Source organism: Solanum lycopersicum, chromosome 3 (assembly GCF_036512215.1).
Source record: "Solanum lycopersicum chromosome 3, SLM_r2.1".
NCBI lineage: Eukaryota > Viridiplantae > Streptophyta > Magnoliopsida > Solanales > Solanaceae > Solanum > Solanum lycopersicum.
The window spans coordinates 66721777-66748653 of NC_090802.1; the positions used below are offsets into that span (position 1 = coordinate 66721777).

The following is a 26877-nucleotide window of genomic DNA, read 5'->3' on the forward strand; positions in this document are numbered from 1 at the left end:
AAAAGAAATGTTAGTGATGATTCGTATAATATTGAGATCGAAACATTCTTTTCGAGATAATTAATTAACAAAATGTTTTAAAACTACAGTAAAAATTCACTCAATTAATATAATTGAAATCACGAAATATAATTTTTTATAAATATATTATTTAATCGATAAATTAATATATATTAATATAAATAGCATTTCGACGCCGTAAAATTTCTTCAGCTTGTGAAAATGTCATTCATTAATTGAGTATTAGTTTAATGAGGTTATACTGTAAAACAAAATAAGATAAGAAATATAAAAGATGAAAACAATAAAAATAGGGAGATAAGAGAGTTTTTATTATTCTCTTAAATATTCAACTGTATTCGATATGAATTCTAATACCTCTATTTATAGTATTACATAAAAGTATACAAAAAGTTAGTCATAAGCATGACCTTGCCAATGAAAGTTATTGAAAAATTAACCGTATAATATCAAGGGAAAGGTGATAGAGGTGAGGGAATTATTATACACTATGGTTTTATTACACCTTCAAATTTTTGGACATCCACATAAATATATTTACAACACAAGAGTGATTATTTCTATTTTTCTGAAATTTTTTTATATTTTTGGGCGTTTAGTACTAGAAGTTATTTGTATTGTAGGGGAATTGGTAAAGTAATACAAGGAGCGAAAAAATACTTGCACATGGTACTTATCGACCTATAAAAGATTTATCATTAATCTCTTTAAAAGATTTATGACGATATTTAGAGGGTAGAGTTGTATGTTTGATGAACATTAGGGTACGTATGATGGAGCAGAGACTCAGTTAATGAATATGGGATAAAAATCAAAATACTTCTCAATTTTGTTTGGAATACACAAATGACTAGCCCTTAACCAATTTTATCCACATTGGTGATAGATAAATTGATGTGACAAATCTTAAATTTGATGTAGTGATGTATGTTATTAGGGAATGACTTTGTTTGATTGACGAGATATGCGATAGAGTTAACTCTAACTAAAGATTTGAAGACACCACGACTATATTTTGGAGTGTAAATACATTGAAATGACATGGAGCTGAGACTTAACGTGTTTAAGACCACGAGGTTAAAATACATTTTGATACGTCAATAAATATATATTTTTAGTTTAAAACTGTTATATTAAAAAATGCTTTTACAATTTAATTCTTTATCAAGTCAAATCTTAATAATCAAATTGAAACTGACATAAAGAAATTTATTGCCTTTTTTTTTTTTTCTGAATTGCTTTGAATTATTTTTCTTGACTGGTGGAGTCTATTAAAAACAATATGTTTACTATTGAGTTAGAGATAAAATTTGTCTACGCATTTTTTTTTCAGACCCTGTTTTGTGGATATGCGTAGTGTATATCTTAGTTTATGGGTAATTGTTAAGATGATGTGACTGAGACATTTTTTGAAAAATCATAATCTTATAACACATGAAAAAATCAAACAAATTATGAGTACTGACTAATCATATCACACTTCACTAAAAAATGAAATATCAAATCATAATGTATTATTATAATATGATTGTGATATAATATTATTAAAAACAAAAAAGGAAAAATTTCGCAGATAACCATTATAATAAATTTAATTATGCTCCATGGCTATAGTTTGCATATTTACGGATTATAGCTACAGTTTAAACTATCTAGTTTGTATAATTCTCGGGTTTGTTGGTATAATTCAGTTATTTTTGTATAAACTCTAAATAACACATTTATACAATTACATACATTAGACGTGTAAACAATTATACAAATTATATTATACAAATTTTGAACTATACAAAAGTTAATACAAATTATATTATGTAATTTTGAACTATATAAAAATTGTGCAAATTTTGAATTTAAAAATGTGTGAATTATACAAAATTAATAAATTGAGCCACGTAATTATAGCTAAAAATAGACCGTGAATGTAATTAAGACAAATTATAAGGGCAACTTTTACATATAGCAAACAAAAATATTCATATTTGTATGTTATAGTAAAATTTGCATAATTGCGCTCCATATTAAACATATAACTGTATAATTTGCTATACATATACAATTGTATGATTCGCTGGCCTAAATTGTATAATTCGTTGGCCTCGCCTATACATGTACAATTGTATGATTCGCTTGCCTAAATTGTATAATTCACTGGCCTATTTCGCTGCAATTGTATAATTCGCTGGCCTATTTCACTGCAATTGTATAATTCGCTGGCCTATTTCGCTGCAATATCTGTATAAAATTTACTTTCTATACAATTGAATCGAAGTAAAATGTTTGTATATTGTATAATTATAAATGTATAGGTTGAAGATATATGTTTTTCTCTCGCTTTATACAAAAATAGAAACACATTTTATACACTTCTGTTGTATAAAGCGAGAGAAAATTGTACTTCACTGCAATTGTATAATTCGCTGGCCTTTTTCGCTGCAATATTTGTATAAAATTTGCATTTGTATACAATTAAATCGAAGTAAAATGTTTGTAAATTATATAATTAAGTGTATAGCACGAAAATATATGTTTTTGCATGTGCATATACAATTTCCTCTCGCTTTATACAAAATAAAAACTCAATTTATACACTTCTGTTTTATAAAGCGAGAGAGACGAGCAGTGGGAGAGTGACGAGCGAGAAAGGGAAAGTAGCGAGCGAGAGTTTAGGGAGAAAAGCGACTGACAAACGTTAACAAACGTTTGCTATGGGGCACAATTAAATCAAACAGTAGCTACTCCATTTATTTTAAATTATTAATTTGCTATTATATACAATTATCCCTTATAAATATATTGACTAGTTAATTATTATATGTTTACTTATACACGTATCCAAAAATTATAATTATCCAATTAAAATTTTCAAATATCGTACCATTGAGCAATTTTCTTCTATGTTTTTTTGTTTCTACAGACATATAACAAAATAAAATTTCTAATTCCTTTATTTTAATTTATTTTTGATTTGAAATAAAATTTTAATTTAAAAACATATTAAATATATTTTATAATACTAAAATTTAATTATATTATATACTGCATTAAAAAACAATTTAAAATTTAGTTTTAAACGAACATAAAAATAATAAATTAAAATAAAAAATAACATATATTAGACATATATTAGTAGGGTAAAAGTGACTTTTTCTTGTGAGATTTTTTTAACACCCTGAAAGAAAAAAGGAAAAATCCAACTTCCCCCCAAATATCACAGGGCGTTAAACCCCATGCTTCTTTGCATGCCCATTGCATTTTTGATTGGAATTCACGTTTTCGATCATTGATTTTTGATCTATCAACTAAAATCTAGAACTAGAACTAGAATCAGATGACGGAAAAAATGGAGGTGACGGAGAAGATGTGTGCGACAGAGGAAGTAGTTGATGCGTTGCTGGAATGTATGGTGGAGCCGTTGTTAGGGCGTAGTTCTTGCAAATCAAAGGAAGTTCCGACACTTTATCAACAAAAATCCATGGCTAAACAGGTACTTGTAGCTTTTTATTTTCTCTGTTCATTCATTTGATATGTTTTTATTTGATTAATTCAATTTGATCTTTTTTTTTTGCAATTGAATTCACTGAGTAAAATTGAAAGATTTCTCGACAAGAACTCTGTGTGAGGTTTCTATGCTTTAATAGAATGTGTATGGAATCTCTGAAGTTTTAGACTATTTGGTGTAATAGAAGGGATTGAAAGGAAAATGATAACAAGATAAACAGTGGAAATGAAGCAACATGTAGTAGTGAAAATTGAAGAAAAAGATACTACCTGAGTATCATCTAATACTACTAAATAAGGAAAAATTGAGAAGAGGAAACTGACCCACTGCCTCTCACACATGAAAGTACGACAACACTTGTCTACCTTTGTACCCTTTATCGTCAACCTCCATACCTTTTCTGTCTAGAGTCATGTCCTCTGTGAATTAAAGATGCGTCATGTTTTGCTGTCTAATCACTTCTGCTAATTCTTTTTCAGTCGACCTCTACCCCTCCTTAGACCTGCTATAGCCAACCTCTCACACCTCTTTCACATGTCCAAACCGTCTCACTCCCACTTCCCTCATCTTGTTTAGCACAGAAGCCACTCCCACCTTCTCATGCATAATCTTATTGCTTATCGTATCTCTTCTAGTATGTCCATACATCAATTTGTTTGATAAAGTTGTCATTTTAGGCTTCCAGGCCTTCATCTTCTTATTACTTTTGAGTATTTAATAACTGCAGAAGTGTGCGAGTTTAGAATATTACATGTGGTTTTAAATCTAACATTAAACACAAACTTATCCATTACACATTTTTCTTTTCATCTGTATACTCTAAACTTCTATATCTCATGCAATTGACTTTGGGGAAAGATCTTCTGTGATGGGGATGGGTGGATTCTATGTAAATGATTCTAGGGGAAGTGAGCTGCATTATGATTGAATTTAGATTAATCAGTGAGCTAGAATACTCAAGCATGGTATGGAAGTTGAGTAATAAAGGTCATGATATTTTTTGGTTAGTGAGATACCTTCTTGCAAGCGCTATGGTATGTTTGTTATGTTACTTAATCCATTCTTCTACTGGCTGCTGATGTTGGCAGGTGGGTGCTGTTGTGTTTCTCTACAACTACTACTACAGGAAGCAACATCAAGATCAGAAAATAGAGTTTCTTAATTTTGCATCATTTTGCCAATTAGCTGTAGTTCTGAAACCAACTTTGATGACATATATGAAATTAATGCATCGATCAGTATACACAGACGTGGACAATTTGGAAAGCCAACTTTCACTCACTGAGAAGGAAATTATGAGGGCATGTGATATATCTTCAACGCTGGATGATGCAGAAGTTGTTCCGCTATCACAGAAATGGCCTACTTCCAAAGTTGCTGTATTCTTAATTGATTCAAGGAGGGAGAATTGCTTGCTCATGCATAGTTCTATGACCTGCGCAGTTTGGTCCATTATTGAGAAACATCTTGATGTCTCTTCAAGTTATCTTTTTGATTCAAAGTGCATAAGCAAAAAGAAAAAAGCTAACATGTTTTCAACCAGTCTTCAGTATGCTGATGGATCATCGCTCCAAGATCTTGCGCTTTCCGCTGCCACAGAAGCAACAGGTATATGCTTAATGAGTAATCACAATTCTAGAGTTTTATGTTCTCAAAATTTGCCTTTGGAAGTGATTTTCTCCTTCCCACCAAATTGGGTTTGAACTGATCTTTCCTGTGGTGCCTGTTTATTCTATCAGTACTATGGAAGTAGTTCTTTTGGTTTGTTTGTGCTGCCTATCAGTAGTAAGCAAGTGGTTCTTGTGGTTTGTTTGTGAGAAGTGATGTCCATTGTGGTTCATGTTGTGAAAAGATGTTTCATGCACCTGTCACTCAATGCTACAATGACTACATTTTATTTCTTTTAACTACAATCTCTCTCTCTCTCTCTCTCTATAAAGTAGAATATGAAAACGGTGATGTGGCACCTCTCAATGGCCATCATTATTATTTATCTATTTTGTCAAATTTTTAAGCTTTTATCTCATTTTCCCAAATTAAAAATAAAATATATTCATGATATAAAAGGATGAACGAAATTTTCATTATTCTTACAACCTTACATTTATCTTCTTTTAGTACGATTCTGTTATCATCATAACACCTAAAATAATTAATGTCTTATTCATGACATTATTTGTTATTTCAAATCGTAGTCCTATAAATAGAGACAATAATGATCATATTAGCATTTTAATTTGTTAAGGTGCTTATTATATTCATACTTCGGTTGACTTGAAGAATAGGATGAAGACTATTGAATGATGATTGACTTATGGGAGTATATGTCGACCAGAACTCGGAAGATTTTGTATATTGATCTCATTTTTTTTAAATGATTATGATTGTAAAAATGACGTTGTATTATTTACTTTCTTTTTATGCTCTCTCTATAATTACTCTTCATTTTATATTTTATATGAACTTTTTATTATCGTAAGTCTATGATTTCTTTTCTTTCAAAATATAACTCACGATTTTGTTGAAAGTTTACTAACAAACCAAATATTTATACAGATAGATAGAAATGAGAGATACGTATAGTAATATTTAATTTTTAAAAGATGATATCTTATCATCTTTCATAACTGCGCGAAGCGCAGATAAGTTCACAACTACATAATACCAAGGAAGTTGAGGTGGTTTTATGAATCATCACTGTCCATGTCGTTCCAATTAAGTCCGTCTCAGTTCAATTTTATAAAAAAAAATGTTCCACCAAGACTAGAGGTCAAATTATTTTTTATGAATATATACGAGATGGTGAATCTCCTTGACTTCTTCGTGTGTTTGCTCTTTTACATTTTTAATCTTAGTGAAAATTGTGGTTCTGCCACCTACAAAGACCTCAAGTTAATTTACAATAATAACTTAGTTGACAATCATTTTTTTCTTGATATTTAAATTTTTAGTGTATAGGGGTCTGGGCAAAAGGTAATGAGTTCCCGTGAATCCATTGGTTGTGTTCTAGATCTGTCACTGCCCCCATGGGTTCTCTATCTTTGAGTTATAGGAATCTTCCTTACATTTATTTTGTTTGTCTGAAAAATACTCTCAAGTTTGGTTTGATTTTTTGTGTAGCTAGCTGGATTGATCTGTAATTATTTTTATTCCACTAGAATCAGTCATGATTAGTAACCTTTTTCTGCCTTTTGATCTCTTTGAAGTAATTAACTCTGCTACTAGTATACTGAATAATATCCTATCTTTTAAGCAACCATATATTTTCTGCTTAGCCAAAGGCAGCTTCAGATGTAATGTTGGAAATATTGCCATAATACTTCAGTTTATGTGCTGTAATATATGTAGAAGGACTAAATATTTCATGTAATTTGCATTTGAAACAGGCATCAATAGAAGTGATCTGGTTGTCCTAGAAAGCCACCTTGTATATTCCTTAGATAAAGAAAAAGCATCCACGCGATTATATCTTGTACAATCCACTAAGTTGGTGAATGAAGGCTTTACGATTCCTATTCGCGACATCATTGAAAGGTTAGTTCATTTCTCTACATATTCAAGTACATGCTTCAACAAATTAACGGCAAAAACAATAATAAACTGGACCTTTAAAACCAAATACATCTCTTGTCAAATGTGAGTCTTGTTACCAATATTGATGCATAATATATAAATCTTTAATGTGCTCGTAGGAGATCCAAGTTTGCATTTTTTATCAAGTAAAATTATTTTCATTCATAAACATGGTCAAACTAGGCGTATTCAAGTGATATACTTAAAGGTAAAGATTCTACATAATATGATTCACTACAAATTCCATCCAATCGTCTAATACAATAAGGCTAACAGTATTTGAAGCTCATTCACTGCCCAATCTTGAAAATCCCTTCTAAATCTCAAGTCCCAAAAAGTCTCTCCATCGTGTGTCCCCCTAATTTATTGAATTGTAGCATCAAATCTTTAATTCCAACGCCTCTCATTTTGTAGGAGTTTGACAGGCTTCCATCGCACCAAGTTAAACTTTCTTGCCCCATTTGCAGCATCTCAAAGAAGTCTTGTCTGAATCTTTTCCAGCTTTTTAGTGACCACAGTTGGAGCCTGAAACAAAGACATGTTGTTAGTTGGTATGCTCGATAATGTGCTCTTTATAAGCACTTCGTTATACTTTTGGACATTTATCTTTTCTGCCACCCTGCTAGTCTCTTTTCAACACTCTGAAAACCCGGTTTTCACACCGCATGATCCTTGCTCGAAGTACCTAACGATACTCCCAGGTATGTAGTCGGTAGAGTCCCAACCCTACAATCCAATACTCGAGCAAGCAATCCAAGGTCATTCACCTCTCGAACAGGAACAATCTCACACTTCCTCAAATTAATTTTATGACCTAACACTACCTGAAACCAAATGAGAACTTGTCCTAATCCAGTTGGGTCTCAACTGCATCACAAAGAAACATGGTATCATCAGCGTTCGTAGCTCCCTTCTATCAGCATTGTGACAACGAATGAGGCATCCATACTTTTTTTGAATTCACCTCTATCTTGGAACTCAACTATAGTATTCATCACATCATTTTGCACTTGTATGAGCATAATTCAATTATGTTGATCTATTGATATGCTAAGTAGCCTGATAAGTGCATTTCATGGATTAAGGATCAAATTTTGTAAGGAATTGATCTCTCCTTAGTTTATTTCATAATCTGTTAGAAAAGCTGAATTTTGCATTTCATCCTCCTTAGTTTATTTCATAATCTGTTAGAAAAGCTGAATTTTGCATTTCATAAATGAATATTGTTTTAAATTTTATTTTTTAGTATTATAAATATTGCTCCAATGTCGACAAATGACTGATTTTCCCCTGAATCTTCTTCTGGAGTAGCTTGCAGGGTCCTTTAATCAAGAAAAAATCATGTGGATGGTCGGTTGCTCCAGCTGTTGAGTATTTTCACTTGCTTTCCTACCGAGAGATTTTGTCGAATTGGCATTCTAGGTAGAAGTTGCATCTGATTTCTTTTGTTATTTCTTTTCCTTTTTTTGGTGCAAAATGTTTAGTCGAACATTGCCCTCTAGTCTCTGCAGCGAAAATGCTTTTTATTCTCAATTAATGTGCTCCAAGATGGAGCATACCTGCTTTCCTTCCAGTAGAAACTATCCTATGATTATCTTTCTCTGACAGATTTTCACAAACTCGATAATATTTCTATTCTGGTGGCATTGCAAGTGTCTTCCTGTGCTTTGTCTGGTGGTGCAATCTGTTTAGCATGATGTGTATCAGTATATAGAAGCTGCACAGGGTTTGCATGTAATAAGTGAATAGTCTTCCAGTCAGAAGTAGTATTTTTGGCCTTGTTCTTTGTTTGGGCCCTTTTCCCTGGGGCGTTGAAATAATTATGTATTGCTTCATTTGGGCCCAAATTAGTTGGACCCTTTACTCCTGAAACACTAGCTTCATTGGGCCTGCTTACTTTTGCCTTTGAAGTACAGCAGAAGCACGTGGGTGGTCAGATAATTTCTTGTTTATTTCCTATATATCTAGTTTCTGCTCTTTTAAAAGTATCGTGAGGAGGATATTAAGCATAGTTCCTTTTTTGTTGTAAATGGAATTCTCATCACAGGGAGCAGTTGTCAAGTGGCTTGCAAGATCTAAATGTAGAAGTGGTAGCTGCCCATGCATATGATGTACACGTTGGAGGTAGCTCCTGTAAGAAAGAAGTAAATCAGGTGAAAACTAACTCCTACAGTAACTACACTATAAGGAATTCCAAGAGATGCACCTTTTTCAAAGAAAGCTGGTGATAAATCACTTGTATATCCAATTGGCTTGGTGGACCTCATCAAGTACGTTTGGATGACTGATGTGATTATCATTCAGGCTGAGATAAAATCATAACAATTTTCAGCACTTATTATCACCAAATGAATCCTTTAGTGCTTTATATGCTCTTTTCTGTTTGATGTAGTACATGTGGAACTTTCTTCAATTATTTTCCCATCTAATAGTAATATTTTATCATATTTATTTGTTTATTTATGGTGGAATGGAGTAGAGGGTGAATGATAGGATGATGCCTATTAGACTAGCTGTGGGAGGTCTGAACTTTGACACAGTGCATAAGGGTTTGGACGACAAGTTCAAGAAGTGGTTTTGGGAGGATTCGGATGAGGTTGTGAGAGGTATCCCACACATCAAGAAGACATTTACGGGAGGTGATTTTAGTGGTCATATAGGGAGCACTTTGAGGGGTTACGATGATGTGCATGGCGGTTTCTACTTCGGGGATAGGAACGAGGGGGTTATTGCGCAAAGGTTGTTGACTTTGTCATTTATAACTTGAGTTTTCAGAAGAGGAACACTTGGGTGACCTACCGTAGTGCGGTGGCTAAGACCCAAATAGACTACCTACTTCTTAGGAGGAGAGATAGAAGTTTATGTAAGGACTACAAGATTATCCCGAGCGAGAATCTAACAACCCAACATAAGAATTTGTTTAGATATTTAGAGTAAGAGGAAGAAAAGGGTTGTAAATGTGGAGGCTTGACAATGCCAAAGCTTTGGAGTTGGGAGAAGTTGATAGCTATGTGAGCTTGGAGGAGTAGTGGCCCAGAAATAGCATGTGCACTAGGACAACTAACTGCATCAGATAAGCAATAGCTTCTTGATATTTATGCGAGTGTAAAAAGGAGTCTACTGCAGTTTCCAAAAGACAAGACACAAGTTTTTAGACAGTGAGACATTTACAAACATAACCCGTGTTAGGTTGCTTAAGTTTATGTGTCGCTGAAGTATCAAAAAACAAGAAAAGTGTAATCCTAAATATTATATTGCTATTAGCTACATAGAAAATTCCAAAAGACAAGACACAAGTTTTTAGACAGTGAGACATTTACAAACATAACCCGTGATAGGTTGCTTAAGTTTACTTTTAAACTATGTGTCGCTGAAGTATCAAAAAACAAGAAAAGTGTCATCCTAAATATTATATTGCTATTAGCTACATAGAAAACAAATGACACCAATTCAATTGATTATGTATAGCTTACAAAATGTTGTAGTTTCCTTCAAAAATTTCAATTATTCATTACTTACATATGGTTTTAAAGTTCAATTGAAATGAAACATACGGGCAACCCACATCTAGTCTAGAGACTAGTAATAAATAAAACTAGGAGGAAAAAGAAGCATATAAGATGCTCCAAACTTCTAAAAAAGCAAGTCAATGCTCACTTGGGCATACGTAAATCTTCTCTTCACATGCCCAAACATCAAATTTCCTCTATTTGTCCACCACCGTCCACCACGAAGTCTAGTCCCCCACCTTATCTTGAAAAAAACATTGAATTCATGATAACTTAATTGATAAAAAATGAAATAACTACTCATTTTAAGTTAAAAGGCCTCTTGTTTGATTAAATGACTGGACTATGCCATGTTATGCTTTCTTAGTAAAAGGGCATTTTTAGCCCTAAAAATAAAATTGAGGCCATTTTTGAACCATAAGGTGGAAGGAGGGAATCTTTATTACGGTTAAGGACAGTTTTTATCCTTTTCCGCGTGACGTGTTTAAGACTACAAGATTAAAGTGCATTTGGTAGTGTAGAATCTGTAGTTCAAATCACAGGATTCAATAGTCCTCATTACTTTTTTAAACTCCATGCCAAGTCAAAACAGTCAAACAAATTAAAACGGAGGAAGTAATAATTTCTGAGTAATAACTTTGAATTACCTGCAAGTTTTGTTATCACATCATGCTTTCAGAGTCAATTTTATGGACGAAAATGTTTGTGAGTATTCAATATGAGCACGTTGACAGGAAAATGTGGCTCCACCCATGATTAAGTTGTGCATTACTGATTTCAATGATGAAAAGATTGTTGAAGCGAAAAGAAGAACTATGCAAGGAGTGTCTGCAGTAGGCCTGTCTCAGTTGGGTTCTCAACAATCTGTGGATGGAGTAACCACTTTGGCTTCAAAGGAATATGCAATATCACAATCTGCCTTGACTGTTCTTCGCTGGAAAAGAGAGAAACTGGTAACTGCCTCTGATAATGCTACTCTTCCTACGTCTTCCTAGGTGCATGCCATTTCTAGTTTGCATGTTGACAATCCTTGATTCTATGGTTAATAAATATGGCTGCTCGTTTCACTTTTGAAAAAATTGTTAATGTTGGATCTGAATTTGCAAATGAAACTTTGGGTATTACATTTTCTGGACCTCCTAAAAAGAGAATTTGCCCTAGTTGATCTGACAAGTGACTGATATCCTATTCCCTTTCGATGATTTTTTTCCCCCAATTTTCCTTGACGAACTCTCGACTCGTTTTCAAGAATGTTCCCTTCATCTCACGACCACCAAGATAGGCATAGTAATTCAATCTTTTAATCACCCATTTTTTGAAAAACATTTTTGGGGGCTTCCGCCTTACACTTGGAGTATTGGATTGCCTGAATCACGAGTCTTATATACCATGTTAAGATCACCTCATATTGATAAAAAGCCGAGAGACCATCTTTTTATGAAAATCTTATTCAAAAGGCGAGCAGCCCTTAAACAAAAAGGCCCCGTTTCCTTTGAGCCTACTGCCCCTTTTCCTATACCTGGTTACTTCTTGCTCATTTAAGTATACTTCGTTTCCCAGGACGAGCAAATCCTTTCTTCCTTCTAATTGATAAGAAAACTGTTTTCTTTTCCCTCAGGTTTAGATTTTATTTTAATAGTTATTTGTTTCCTGCATGAAGCGTCTGTTAACCAACTTGAGGAATCAACTGGAAATTCCTCCTGTTAGTTGTCCTGAGTTTGAGGGTTGCCCATGAGAAGCATTTGACTTTGGTTGGGATTTTGGTCTCTTAATTTAGTTTCCAAGCCCATTAATCTATCGTTCCATTTGATGTGCACAGCCTACTATATCCTTCATAGTTTGGATTCCTTTTCCAGAGCTACTCCATCTTAAGCTATCTGGGACTAGAGGATACATTGAAACTCCTTCAAGTACTTTAAATAAATCAGTAAGCTCATTTAGTTCCCAGTCCTATATGTTCCTCCTGAAGTGAGGAACTTATATTTCACCTACTCTGTTTTGTGCCACTGAAGAGTCTGGGTCAGAAGCTAAGTGATAGAGGTTAGAATGGGAGGTTCTGAGGGGTTGATTGTTAAGCCACCTGTCCTACCAGAATTTTGAATGTTTTGCCATTTCCTGTCCTGAAGGACACCTCTTGAAAGAATTCATCTTTCAGGTTGTAATCATACTTCCAAGGTCCAACTCCATGTATTCTGTTTTGTTTTCCTTTTGTCCCGACTCCCGTATTTGGCAGTCACAACCTCTTCCCATAAGCTTGCTAATTCTTGAGCATATTTCCACCACCATTTCATTAGCGGACTCTTGTTGTGCTTCTACAACTCTCTAATTCCCAGTACTCCCTGTTGCTTTGGCATAAGCACATTTTACCACTCACTAGATGGATCTTTTGGCCTTCATTGTTCCCCCTCCAGAGGTCCAGAGGAAGGACATTCTGATTTGTCTAGTTGTTTCTGCACCTTGAACAGTGACATGATGTAGGTGGGAATACTGTTAAGGGAAGACGTTGCATCGTCCGTCTTTTCTCATTTTTTTCTCCGGAAATTCATTCGAGACATGTACTGCTTTGAACTGTGCACTTACAAGAAGACCCGGGTAAGTTGTTGGAAATGAGCCCAATGCCACAACCCATAATGGTAGCTGTTCCACTCCCACTTTTCTATTTCTTATGTATTTCTATTTTTGCGTGCTGTGTATGATAGGGGTGGTGGTGTTCCTGTTCATGCTCAACATTGGACATGGAAGACCATCTGTGTGAAGGTTTAAGGAAGTTCACATTTTTAGTTTTCTCGATATGGTGATAGAAATGGTAGAAAACTGTGGATTATGATTTAGGCCCTTAATGTGCCGTCAAATTTTGAGATATTCACTTTCTTCCTATATTACTTTCAGCATTATCAGCTACGCATTTTGGAAGACGAGATTGCTTTGTGTAATAAAACTATTCAGGCAGAATTAAACGGTACGATCTTTTCTCCATTGCTAGCGTGTTTCATCTGAATCAATGAATATTAGATTTTTACAAGACAGGAAGTTCTTTTGTTTCCTTTAAGGCATTACATAGATTGATGTGCCGTGTGCGGCTGTAAGAATGAGTTGAAAAGCAACAAACTGCCAGTTGAAGGTTCCATGTATCATCAGTTTTTTTCTTTTTCTTTTTTTGTTCTCGTATATTCTTGTATTGCTATCTATCTTTTTATTTACAACTTGAAAAAATCAGAAATGAAACTTGCCTTCTCGTGTTTGTTTTCCTGTTTGCTCTTTTTCAAGGATCATATTGTTCCTTACGAGTTGGTAAGGGTTTGTTTTTCTTGTTTTCCTGCCACGACAGTAGTATTTTGTTCTTCAAAGAAGGAAAGAAAATTTGATTATTCCTCAACTAGTTATCTTCAATCAAAGTCTGTTCCTTTTAGAGACGCAGCCCAACATGTATCTAAAAGTTGCATTTTTGATAAGTTTCAAAATTTAATGAGATAAATCAAGACCTATTTGTTTCTTAAAAAAATGATAAATAACGAAAGGAAAATCTTTTATTAGAAATTGCTGACAGTTTTGTGTCACTTTAATTGGAACTGAGAAAAAGAATGGGCAGAAACTATTGTGGTACCTTTTCTCTTATGACAGGTGACATTATCTGTTGCTAATATTTGATGTTTCAATACCCATTATGATACTTTATGTCAGCCTTCGGGAGACTTTTCAGTTGAATAGCAGCAGTCTAATACAATTGGACTGGGAACTGTCAGCATGATTTCCTACTTAATATGTATGCAGGGGGTGAAAATGAAGCTCTTAAAGATGTCTGTAATGACATGTGTAAAGAAGATGAAGACAGTGCCAATCAACTGGTAGAAGACTCATGTACTATTCAATATAGCAAGGGAAAAAGATTGTCCGAGGCTATTCTTACTTTGCAAAACCAATGTCAGGCAAGATGAGGCATCCAAATTTGACACATTATTTTTTTTCGCTTTCCTTATTTTCGGTCTGTCTTATTTTTCTTCTTGAGAATGGTAACTGTTAATCTCTATATCCACATGTATACTACATCAGAATATGTTGTCCCCCTTTAAAAGTATTACAACTTACAACTAGATCACCTATTTGTTGCTTTTCCTACAAATACTTTAGAACATCAAAGTAATCTTCTATTTGAGCTAACAGTTCCTGTTTAAACCAAAAGTAATAAAGAGCTAAGCAATTCGTCTTGAACCTCTGCAAATTGCTCTGCTTGTCCTCGAAACATCTTTTATTTATTTCTCTCCATGCTGTCCACCAAAAACATGCTGGGACAATTCCATATCTTCTCCTTTTATGCTCTCTGGCTTCACCTACCTAATCTTTCTCAGGCTGATGAACATCTTCCATAGCTGATCTGTCACTTGCATGTAAAAGAAGATGGTTATGTCTTAGCTTGCTCCCCATATAAGAAGCATCTAGAGCATATGTAAAACTTCTTTTGTTCAGATTCTCAGGGGTCTATGCTGCTTCCTTTGCCAAAAGTCAGGTAAAATAGTTCACTTTATAAGGAACTTTTGTTTTCTAAATCGTCTTCCACGAGCAACTTTCCTACTGAAGATTTGATAAGTTTAGGTCCTTATATGCTGAACTAACAGAGAAGAACAGCCCTTTGATATCTTTCTCCCATACCATAGTATCCCTTTCCCCAGATAAGCTATTGAAAGGTGAAAACTATGTTGTAGAAGGCTGCTATTCTTTCCATTTTGCTATCGTTCAAATGTCTTCAGTTCGTCCTCTGTTGTTGGAAATTTTCTTCATGTTTGATATTTGTAAGATTTCCTTTCCAATATATCGGAAGTCATTATTGAGACACATATTAGACATGCTTGTTTTATTGAACTAAGAAAGATGGAAGTACTTGTTTTGACTTGCATGCATTTTTTTGTTCCTTGTATAAAATTTTGTATTGGGTCAGCGTATGGCATAGTGAAAACTTTCAACTGGTTATTTCTTCCCGAAATCAATTCACTGTTTTACATGTAAAATTTTGGGCTAGCTGTGTTTGCTAAACTAGTTCAGCTGATAATACTTGACTCATGACTTGAAAAGAAGATGGCAGTATTTTCCAGTATGTTAATTTTAGATGATCCAAGAGTTGAGCCATAATTCTGATCTAATTCCTAAGAATCTGAAATCTTCCTTACTTATTTGGTCCAGTTTGACCTCTTTAGTTCCTCCATCATTTTCTTAAGCCAAATCATCTCATAGATTCCAGGGTCAACCTTATGCTTGGTGTCCAAATTATATTTCGGGTTATGGTTTTCAAACTAAATGAACAGCTCATGTGTGGTTAGGGCTATCCCAAGGCTGTAAACCCCTCCAAGTCGACCACTCTGACATTATTCTTATCAAGGGAAAAAACGCATTCACTCCATAGGAAAAGAAAACCACTCTGACATTATTCGATGCTTGTTTTTGACCGTAGCTTAATTAAAGTGTGTATCTATGAGCTTGAGGCGATCAGCAGACTGAGAAAGTCAAGTGGAATGTATTTATATTTGATTAATGAACATTTTATTGATGAGGGACAGCACCAATACAATACTAGTGTATGTCAAGGTTAATAAGAGTGCAAGAAACTGAGTCACTTTGCTTAACATGTAGGAAACTGAAGAAGTCAAGTGAAGTATATTCATATTCATCTAAGCCAAAAATCTATTCAAAAGATATATTTGTATAATGTTTATTTACAAATATAGTATTTGGTTTATAATTCTCAAAAAATAAATAAATATAGTATTTGGTTATATTAGTTGTCTAGCAAATACATAAAAGATGAATGTAATTCTCCCACAAATGCTTTAGAAATGATGTAATTTCACATTCCTATCTAAAAGTATTAGTGTGTTTTCTTCTTTGATCCAATTTATACTTGTTGGATGATTGTAAAACACATGCATTTATGTTTGAATTCTATGTCAGCAGCAACTGGATCAATTCTGCTGCAGGAATAATTGGGTATTGCCAACATATCAAGTCTTTCCACTTGAGGGTAAGATGTTAAAGCTTTGCATGTTCCTCAAAAGTCTATATATTTTATATCAATTAGGATACATGCTATTGTCTATTGATGGAAATGATTGGACATTTGATGAGATCTAGCCTAGGAAAAAATTATATTCTAAACTTTTGACCATTTTCCATCCAAATTTTTCGTATTTGTTTGATTTTGATGAATCAATGGATCCTCGGCCTAACTTAACCTCAATAGCGCTCATGAGGGAACGATTGCTCGTGACCTTGTAAGGAGAGATCACAACTCATTCCCTCAACCAATGTTGGACGTAACACACCCCTATACACCTAGTACTGGACAACTGGAGCATGGAGAATATAAGGCGTCAAGAAAGTAGTCTATCCTTGTGGAGACACTCTTTTTTCTTGGTGAGAAATTAGTAGGAAAAGAGAAGAGAATTTGGAAATTAGTGTCTTAATTATTCCCTCAAGCTAATGGGATTAAATAGTGGTTACAAAAAAGGTATTAAGGTAAGAAACTGATAAAAATATTACACTATCTCCTGATTGCCTAATTATGAGGATTTGGCGATTCAACTCAAGCTATCTAATTATACAATATTTAACACTATATTGCTTTCATGGTGGGATATGCAAGTAGGAAAACAAGGGGAGGGATGCTCTGTCAGGGAGAAGCTATTGTTCCTTTACCATCTTGCAGTTGGTTAAGGGGCTGTATTACAGGCAATGTAGTTATCAATTGCCAAATGGTATAGCCCCTCCACTAGAAGGCTTGTCGTAGACTTGGTTAAACCTCTTAACTTCTAATGTTTTTTCTTTCTTATTGTCGTCTCAATTAACCGAGCACTCCAATTCTAAGATGTCTCGCGATGTTGGGCTAATCTTTGTCAGTGTTTGCCCCTGTTAAGGTGGATTTCTTGCCAAGGTCATTGTAAGAGCTGCTGATTCCAAAGTTGTCAGTAGAAGCAAGATCTGTGAGAGTCCGCGCGAAGCAAGGGAATCCGCTGCCGCGCACGTGATTTCAAGCTTTCAAAAGTGAGAGTCCGCGTGAAGCAAGGGAGTCTGCTGCTGCAAACATGAATGCAACGAGTAGCTCCGTGGTAGTTCAGAATCCATAGCTTTGCAAAGGGGCTATTACTGCTCTTTGCAAGTTGTACCAAAGATCGAATCTGTCTTGCCATTTTTCCCTGTAAACTCAACTCAAAACATGTACTCATAAGTTAAACTGTGTAAGAATGTGTAAACTTATAGATTCTAGTTATGAAGAAATACCAACTGTTGTCGACTCTTCGATAATGCTCAGCACCAAATAGATATTGGCGCCTATAAGTAGTTGTGTGTCTATCTACGTAGTATGTCAACGATGCCTAATATAGGATCAGGTTGGATAAACGGGGCGTGAAAGATAACGAAGCCAATTTCTTTCAAATTTCAACTGTGTCTCAACTAAGAAAGTAAAAATAGCAATATCATAGTAACACTAACCACCTTTTTATGTTCATTTTTTTCTTAGTCAAAGGCAAATTTGAGTTTTTTCTTTTAGGATGTCTGAATGGAGTTGAGTAGTGGGAGCAGCTGATTTACTGCAGTTACCAGACTCTGGAAAATTGTTAATGATTTTTGAAAGCTACTGTAAGAACCCACCTTTATGTAGTATATTTTGTATCATGTTGTATCATGTAAGACAATACAACAAAAAATTATCTAAATAAACTCTGCCATTAGGAAGAAGTTTGGGTGTACTTCAAAATTGCAAGTGTCACCATACTAGTAGTTAAGTTTAATGACAATTCATTTTGGAATGAGATATTTCTCATTACTCCCTCCGGATTTATATGTGTGATTTCATCTTCGCTCACTATATTTTTCAAAATCATTAACCCAATGTAAATGAATTGACACAATGGAAAAAGATCCCTGAATTGTCAAGAAATCTAGTAAAGATAAAAATCAAATGAAAAATATTTGACACATAGCCCAACAGAGGAAGTTATTAACATCTCTGATTTGAACTTAAATTCGAGCAGGAACTTCCACCATGCGAAGACATAGACCACTAAATCAAATTAAAGTGAAGTTGATGGCTTTCTGCTCCGATTTCACAATCAACTCTAAAGAAAACAAAAACAGGAATGCTTATGTAAAACCACTGAAAGAAAAACTATACTTTCTTTAGTCCAATATCAATCAAATTCAAAATCTAAGAACAGATGACATAACACACAACGTATGTTGCATACGCATAATCTGCTCTAAGTGGTAAGTACTAAAGGCTTGTTTCTTCTCCCGAATATCTCATTGTGTCAAGTCTGCTAAACATCTTCTATGCTACATGGTGTGTGAACATACATGGCCTCTCATAGCATTTTCATAACAGAATCTGAGAGGGTAATACTCCAATCCAAGGACCACTTCAGTCTCTTGTATCCCTTTGAACACTGCAAGGACCTTTACATGAGAGAGATCGAATGAGCAGTACAAAGAATGGGACAGTGATATTGTGTAGGAATAGTTTGCGGGGAACTGTCACAGCCAGAGAAGGTGTCAACCAAGGTTGTGGTGATATGAAGTGACTTGGGGGAAGGGGGAGAAGAGGGGGAATCTGGCAAGAGGGAGGAAATAAAGATTGGCTGAGAAGTGTTGGAGCAACTGAGAGTTGCAACTAATTGGTGGTGGTATTGTGATAAAGAACCTCAAATACAAAAAAGACAAAAACCAAGGAAACGGTAGCCAAACACAAGCTGGAAACAAAAGAACCAAAAGACAAGCAAATGTTTTAGTAGAAAATGACATCAAAACAAATTCTTCCTCTTTATCCTATTTCCAAGTCTTAACACTCTTTTTCATATCCAAAGTTTAACACAATCTTTTTCAGAATGAAATCTAACACAATCTTAGCAGAGCACTAGCACATGAAATTCAGTCACTTAAAAATTATTGATAAAAACTGCCATCAGAAGGGGTGAAAACTCAGAATCCTTTCAAAGTCCCATCCTTAGCTTATCCAAGGCATGAAACTCAAAGCCCTTGCGCAATTACCCAAACATCATATGGCAGTAACAAAGAGCTTAAAACAAAGAGAACCAAAAACATATAGACAACAGGTAAATATGGAGGTAAAGTGAAAGAAAGGTGGTATTTTTTTCCTCCAAGATATCATTCAGCTCCTCCATAAAACAGAGGATCAAAACTACACTTCTTAACACTTGACATTTTAGTAAATATAGAGAGAGATATCTATGTCTAGCACTACCTTAGCAGCAGTAGCAAATAAAATTCAAGCACTTCACAACAATCATTGATAAAAACTGCCATCAGAACGGGTGAAAACTCAGTATCATTTCAAAGTTCCATCCTTTAGATATTAATGGCATGAAACTCAAAGCCCTTGCGCAATTACCCAAACATCATGTGGCAGTACAAAGAGTTGGATCTGAGACAACCAAAAACATATAGACAATATGGAAATATGTAGGTCAGTATAGTGAACGAAAAGATGGTAATTTTTTCCTCCAAAATGACAATTAACTCCTCCATAAAGCAGAAAATCAAAACTACTCTTCTTATTATTGCTTACCATTTAGCATATATAGATATAAATATATCTAAGTCGAACACAATCTTAGCAGTCTTGACAACAATCATTGATAAATAATGCCATCAGAAGGGGTGGAACTCAGGATCATTTCAAAGTTCCATCCATTGCTTATCAGCAGCATGGAACTCAAAGCCCTTGCGCAATTACCCAAACATCATATGGCAGTACAAAGAGCTGGAAACGAGACAGCCAGAAACATTTAAACAACAGGGACATTCAGCTACTTGGTGCCTCGAGTCTTTCCACAGATACTTCAAAAAGCATATACATACACATGCAATTAATAACTGGAACAGTTTTATTCATGAGAACCACAACTAATTTCCATCCACTAGCTGGTGCTTGCCATCAAGAGCACACACTTTAATACAGTAACACAAGAAAAAAGATCTAAACACCCAAAAAAACGCATTCTATCATCTGCATAAATCTGTCAACACAAACAACAAAATAAGTAATGAAACAATCATATCAAGATTCAGTTTCTTTCAACCTTATTCAAGAGAAGATCTCCTCTAAGCCTAGTTTCAGAATATATATTCAATAAAATTGTTAAAATATATCTAGAAAGCATGCACTTCCATGCCAAATTACATTACTGGGCAGTGCGAGAACACAATTTCTCAAGGTATTATCAAAATTTTTGAAACAAATAACAGCTATCAAGATTGAGGTCATAAATCCAAAAGCAAACCACAGCACAAATCTCAGATCGGTACGTATCGTTTTAGCGCCTGTTTTCCAGTCACTCCCAAGCCAACAACGACGCCACCAATAACTCCAGCCACGGCAGCTGACCTCAGCCCCGAAGCCGCCCTGTAGAACGCACCAGTCCCCAAGCCAGCAACCACGCTATTGATAACATCATCCGTATCCCTAATAGCAACCATTCCACTCTCCATCCCAGCATAAAGCAACCCAATAACACCAGCTCGATTTCCAAACTTCCGGCCCGTATGACCCGACGCATTCAGGATTCTATTGATCCTGAGCTTCATAGTATCACCAGGCTCCGAAGCTTTCACACCTTCAACAAATCCTTTACCAGCGCCAGCAACGGCCCCAGAGAGATAACCGATACCAGTGTAATAAGTCAAATTCTCTCCCCATGATCTACGCTGGGCAATAGATTCTTCCTGAAACAGAAACTCAGGTGAGGTAGGAAGCTTGTAAAGTGTTTTGCTTGGAACTTGTAGGTCTTGGTAAGGGTTATAGAGCCGTCGATTCTTGCCGTCGTCGTTGTCTCCGGTGTGATTAGATGATTGGTGTTGATACGCCATGGGCTCCCTCCTGATTTGTTCTAGGGCTTTGAGCTAGGGTTTTGCTATTTTTCCGATCGCAGAGAACCCAAGAGGAGAAAATTCGTTCCTTTTTTCTTCTTTATTATTACACTTTTCCAGAATGTGGCTGCGTTTAATTACGGCGAGTTTTTCATTAAAAATCCGGTTTAGGTCGGCGCGTTAATTTGAGGGTTTGCTGAACCGGTTTCTAAAACTTGGACTTTGACCGGTTCAATTTCCAGTGACTAGTTTATTCTCGAATCTCGTGTAGTGGGGAATTAAGAAAGCGTTCTATTTAATATTCGCATCCCACCTCTGATATTAGAGTTTTTGACATAAATGGTCCATCTGGTTTAAGGCTTGTACTTACATTATTCGACAAGAGATTATTTATATTGTATATTAAAAAATAGTTCATTTTTTATTATTCTCAAAGGATAAGATTATTTTTTTTATCAAATATATTCGGATCCAATCACGATCTTATATATAAGAAGAACAAAAGATCTTTCTTGATCAATTTCTTTGCCAAGTTAACTTTTGAGGTACCTCAAGATCCTGTATACTACATGTAGGTGTGCTTGACAAAGAGCATGATAGGGATTCAAGCTTGCGAAATGCTTTATCATTCTTACTGAAGAGTAAAACTCAACTGGCTTTTGACACAGGTGCGAAGCAAGTCTATGCGAAAAGGATAGAAAAAAGCTCTATACGATACGCGAGTTGTTGGTGGAATACGAGTAAGGACTTTGTTTGCCCAAATCCCTTGCTTGAAGGACTATTGCACTTTCAGTGGTATTGAGACTGTCCCTATCACTATCCTTTATCAAGTTGGTTTATAAGAGTTCTGGCTTTCCCAATCGGACAAATTTCTAGGAAATAAAATGGCTTTCCCCTATTATATTTATATGCGGTCCTAACCCTGCTACTCTTACTTCCACTAGCAAGAGAACTTCTGCTCGTAACAGACCCCTAGGGATATAATCTTATTGGTGATTGATCGAAGTATTTAAAAATATGTGTGTGAGGACTTTATGATAAAAATCAAACAATGATTTCACTTTTCTTTTCATGTTCAAAAAGATTTATATTTTTTTGTGGTGTTTGTAGAATGATCTATAGCAAGAAAAATAAAATAAATGGTTATTTTATTTAAGTAATTATCAGATTTTATGATGGACAGAATAAGTGAGATTATTGATCTAAATGAAAATGTTGCTACATATAATGATTAAAGTATCATGTTAAATTGTATAATTCAAGATGAAATTAATGTAACATAAATCAAAATATTTCAATTTCTCTTCTTAAGATATATAACAAATCTTTGATTGACTTTAAATTTTGTTAATCAAAGAATAAAAACTACACATATTATATAATTAAAAATTAAATATTTTAAATATAACCGTAACTAAAACAATAATAAATAGGAAACAAAAAAAAGTTTTTCCCTTATGAAATTGTTTTCTTGTTTAAGTTCTCTTTTTGTTTTGTTGGTTGAAAACCAAAAGTGACCAAACAAAACTTGGACTACCATTTTATGTGTAATTGTATATTAGAGGATGAAATTAGACAACCCAAATACTTAAGGGTGTTTTAGGTGAAAATAACAGCTGTCACAGTCCTACGTGGTCGTTTTCACTGTCGTATCACATGTACGTCGTCGTTTTAGCTTACTTCATCCAAAATCTCCTAACAACCAACCGTAAGCGTGGGGGATTTGGGTGGCGTAAAAATGCATGCAGCCGGTGCTCCTCCGGTTACGGTGTCGCCGGCGAAGTGGCAAGGTATTTCAGCGCCACGTGTACGCCGGAGACATTTGAGTATTCGATGTCAGACTTCATTTTACAGCCAGAGTGTAAACCACCATTACAGCAGAAGGTCTCAACAGTACTGGGATAAGTTCTACAAGCTCCACAAAAACAAGGTATTAAGCTCCGGCCTTGTCAAAACAAGTTTAAAAAGAAATTCAAATCTTCGATGTTATCTCGAGTAACTGGTAAAGTTGTTTGTAATGTGACCGGGACCAGGTAAACAGCCTCTTGCAGAAATGCAAGGTAAGGTTGCATAGATCTTATAGTTCAGTTCTTCCCTGGACCCTGTGTATACTGGGAGTTTTTAGTGCACCGAGCTGCTCTTTTATAATTTTGAATTCAGTGACGTACATTTGCACTTTGGGCAGTTTTTCAAGGACCGACACTACTTAGAGAAGGATTGGGGAAGATATTTTGATGATGAAATTGAATCTTCCAATGGGAAGGTTGTTCTAGAGGTAATTTCACTGGTGCTGTAAATGCATCTTACTGTAGTAGTATTTCCCTGAGTTCAACTGACTAGATATTGGCAGGTGGGCTGTGGAGCGGGTAATACGATTTTTCCTCTCATAGCTACGTTTCCGAAGCTCTATGTTCACGCCTGTGATTTCTCAGCTAAAGCAGTAACCCTCTTTAAGGTTTGTCAACTTTCTTATGTTATGCTTTCATCAATAGTAACCTAATTTAATCATACTATTCCCTAGACGTTGAACAAATATTCGTAAAGAATCAGCTTTTAGCTACAAGTTATACTACAACAACAGTGTAATCTCACGAATTCGATCTGGGGAGGGTGGTGTGAACGCAGTGTTACCCCTGGCTTTTGGCTACAAGTTATAGTATTTTGGAATTTGTTGGTATTTGCTCTGTCACTGTTTAACGGCTAAGGAGTCCTTCCAATATGGTATGAGTCGTATGAAAAGTAAGTAGATTTGACACGACTCATCATCCGAAAAATGCTACAATTTACTGCTGAAAGAGTAAGGTCCTCAATGGAACTCTATGTCGATCATATCTAAATGTTCTTCTTTTGCGTAGAGGAATTTTTTCACATCTTTGAGATCTTTCATCTGCAACTTTCTAAAATCATTACCAGTAGTAAAAGTATTTTAAGTGTTATGGTTACTTTACGCCTATTGCATTGCCTGTAATCTTGTTGGGATCTCAGTCAGTACACTGGTCGTTTTATCTTAGATTAGCTGCTATATCAGTTTCTTTTCTCTGATTTTTTTTAGCTTCCATTAAATTAGTCTACTTGTTAAGATCAGCAAACTTAAAATATCTCATTTCTTATTCATCACTTTGTCATTTGCATTTAAGTTTACAATATTTCACCTGCATTGCATTTACTGTAATTTGCTTAGGATTTCATTGAGCATCTACATTGTTCTCTCGATGACTCTCTGTAATTTCAATTTTTGTTCTTCAAATTTGTGAGCTTCCATTTGATAAGTCTGTTAACCTCTTGGACTGCTACGAAAAACAGCATCGGATTTCTTGCATTTAATTAATATGTCTGAGGAACTATGCTTGTTCTCTATCGTACAACAAACTCAAAAGTATAATCCTTGCTTTTCTATGACATGATTGTGGCGTAAAGCTACTTATCCTATATGATGGAGTCCCGTGCAAACTCCTAAGTCTCTTTATCATATATGATGCAGTCGCATGCAAATTACAGTTCAGAAAAGATTAATGTCTTTGTCTGTGATGCTGCAATGGATGATCTCTGTGCTAATGTCATGCCTTTTACCGTTGATGTTGTAACCTTGGTAAGTGAAGGGAGTAAGTAATGATAATCATATCTGAATATGTATTAAGTGATTAAAGCATAGTGTTCACCTAAAAGCAATTTAATAAACCATATATCCTTCCTTCGGGAAAAATGTATGCCTACATGAGCATCTAACTCCTTTAAGTAGATATTTACATTGTCTGCAGTTTCACCATGCAAGATGGCTTCAATTCTGGAGAACTGTAAGCAAGTACTAAAGGTAATACATGAGCTATGGAGATGTCTTACCTCATTTTCTTTTTTCTTTCTCTATTATTTGATAATTTAATGGGTGTGCTATGCTATTGCAATCTCATTTTGCAGCCAAATGGTCACATTCTTTTACGAGATTATGCAGTTGGTGATTCTGCTCAGGTAAAGCCCTGTATGTGTAGCCTTTGAACCTTCATATATAAATGATGACGCGAGAGAATTCCCCATGTCTAGCTTCTTCTTTTCCTGAAAGCAGAGTTACATGCTTAACATGAAATAGGTTGAACGTATGAAATACATGAGACAAGAAAAAAAAAGCAATTTCTTTTCCCAGGGGTCTAAAAGAGAGAAAATGGATATGTATAGTCATTCATCTTATAAATTGTTGAAGGCTAAGATTAGGTATTTCTTCACTGTTCTTCGAGTCTGGAACTGCAAGCAATTTTTTGTCATGGAATTTACGCTACGAATGTTTCAGGTGAAACTGCATGACAGAAACCAGATGATTAGTGAGAACTTTTACTTCCGAGGAGATGGAACTGTAAGTATTTTTCCGGGTTTGTTGGGTTATACATGATGTCCCACTGTTATATCAACTTTAATCAAATCCTGTAATTATGGTCTCAGTGTTCGTTTTACTTTTCCGAGACTTACGCGTCAACCTTGTTTCAAAGTGCTGGTTTTGCAATTGTGGATATTAACACGTACTGCAAGGAAATTACGAACCATTCTCAGAATATTACCATGCAGAGGTATATCTCTTTTGATTCCTTTTCCTTGACTGATTGTACTATCATCTTCTATTAAAAAGGGAACATGATTTCTTTAATCAACAAAGTAGAGATCATCCTTGTTGTCATTAGTTTTTCTGAATAATTAAGCTTATTTACTTCAATAGATCTTTGTTCTATTGATATCTACCGAAATTAAGTTAGATATTGGACATGGGTACCTAGTTTCGGAGGAAATGTAAGATGAATGATCGTAGAAAAGCATTACTTTGGTAGTAGTATATTGATATATTCACATGTATTTGCTCTGTTAAATGCTCTACTAGACTACTGCCTCCTAAAACTTTTGTATTCTGAACCTAAGAATTCAAGATTTTTCACTCTCCTGTGCCTTAAAATGTGCTTACATATGGTTAGGCGCTGGATACGTGGCATATTTGGTCGTTCATGATTACGAGTTTTCTTCTCCTCTTTCATCGTTGATTCAAAGTCGATAATCCAAAAACTTAGATGATGCACGCCGTTTGTCCCCTGGATCCTAAATCCTGAACTCTGAAGTTTGTATTGTAGAGCAGACACCATTGATGAGGCTTGTAAAGCTGTGAGTATATACTTGACCTGAAGTCGAGAAGTAGTGATGAAGAGTATATTTGGTACAAGAGAAGTTATTTTTCCTGGAAAATGTTTTCTTATTTTTGGTTGTAGAGTGAACATTTTTCCAGAAAAACAGTTGATCAAAGATTGATAACATATTTGCAAACCAGTAATGTATTGAAATATTTAGTACTGAGTTTGGTATTAATGTCCAAGTGTTGGTTGAATATGACTTCGATACATAATAGCAAGAAGTGATTTTTCTCCTCTT

General features: G+C 34.9%; 3 protein-coding genes and 1 long non-coding RNA gene across 5 annotated transcripts; 2 read left to right on the forward strand and 2 right to left on the reverse strand.

Annotated features, from left to right (window-relative positions):
• The first annotated feature begins 3163 nt into the window (after positions 1-3163).
• Positions 3164-21600, forward strand: LOC101261598 (uncharacterized). Of its 2 annotated transcripts, XR_003246173.2 has the most exons (11): positions 3164-3508; positions 4612-5131; positions 6910-7057; positions 8408-8518; positions 9144-9249; positions 11340-11558; positions 13495-13564; positions 14377-14531; positions 14952-15109; positions 16549-16615; positions 17508-17889. XR_003246173.2 is itself a non-coding variant. In XM_004235532.5 (10 exons), the coding sequence occupies exons 1-10, from the start codon at positions 3353-3355 to the stop codon at positions 17636-17638; spliced, it is 1683 nt and encodes a 560-aa protein (XP_004235580.1). In that variant the 5' UTR covers positions 3164-3352; the 3' UTR covers positions 17639-21600. The 2 variants fall into 2 exon arrangements, 1 of the variants encoding a protein (XP_004235580.1); XM_004235532.5 differs by lacking the exon at positions 14952-15109 and having other exon boundaries at positions 17508-21600.
• On the reverse strand, positions 20709-21477 carry LOC101261307 (mitochondrial import inner membrane translocase subunit TIM23-1). The gene has a single exon (XM_004235531.5). The coding sequence runs from the start codon at positions 21475-21477 to the stop codon at positions 20905-20907; it is 573 nt and encodes a 190-aa protein (XP_004235579.1). The 3' UTR covers positions 20709-20904.
• A 1517-nt stretch (positions 21601-23117) lies between the features above and the next one.
• LOC101253472 (tRNA N(3)-methylcytidine methyltransferase trm141-like) lies at positions 23118-26877 on the forward strand. The gene is made up of 9 exons (XM_004236335.5): positions 23118-23407; positions 23663-23752; positions 23828-23932; positions 24959-25066; positions 25217-25288; positions 25393-25443; positions 25760-25822; positions 25909-26033; positions 26430-26877. Exons 1-9 carry the CDS (start codon positions 23216-23218, stop codon positions 26461-26463), a joined length of 840 nt encoding a protein of 279 aa, XP_004236383.2. The 5' UTR covers positions 23118-23215; the 3' UTR covers positions 26464-26877.
• On the reverse strand, positions 25132-26557 carry LOC138347377 (uncharacterized). The gene is made up of 3 exons (XR_011220254.1): positions 26420-26557; positions 25318-25527; positions 25132-25229 (listed from the first exon to the last, which is right to left on the reverse strand). It is a non-coding gene; the product is annotated as an uncharacterized lncRNA (long non-coding RNA).

Excerpts from the sequence above, each read along its gene's own strand:
- LOC101253472 (XM_004236335.5), top strand. The coding sequence starts at position 23,216 with ATGCATGCAGCCGGTGCTCCTCCGGTTACGGTGTCGCCGGCGAAGTGG. Across the intron at positions 23,408-23,662 it reads ACAAGCTCCACAAAAACAAG|TTTTTCAAGGACCGACACTA; the intron begins GTATTAAGCTCC and ends CACTTTGGGCAG. Across the intron at positions 23,753-23,827 it reads ATGGGAAGGTTGTTCTAGAG|GTGGGCTGTGGAGCGGGTAA; the intron begins GTAATTTCACTG and ends AGATATTGGCAG.
- LOC101261307 (XM_004235531.5), bottom strand. The coding sequence starts at position 21,477 with ATGGCGTATCAACACCAATCATCTAATCACACCGGAGACAACGACGAC.
- LOC101261598 (XM_004235532.5), top strand. The coding sequence starts at position 3,353 with ATGACGGAAAAAATGGAGGTGACGGAGAAGATGTGTGCGACAGAGGAA. Across the intron at positions 9,250-11,339 it reads GTAAGAAAGAAGTAAATCAG|GAAAATGTGGCTCCACCCAT; the intron begins GTGAAAACTAAC and ends GCACGTTGACAG. Across the intron at positions 16,616-17,507 it reads TCAAGTCTTTCCACTTGAGG|GTGGATTTCTTGCCAAGGTC; the intron begins GTAAGATGTTAA and ends GCCCCTGTTAAG.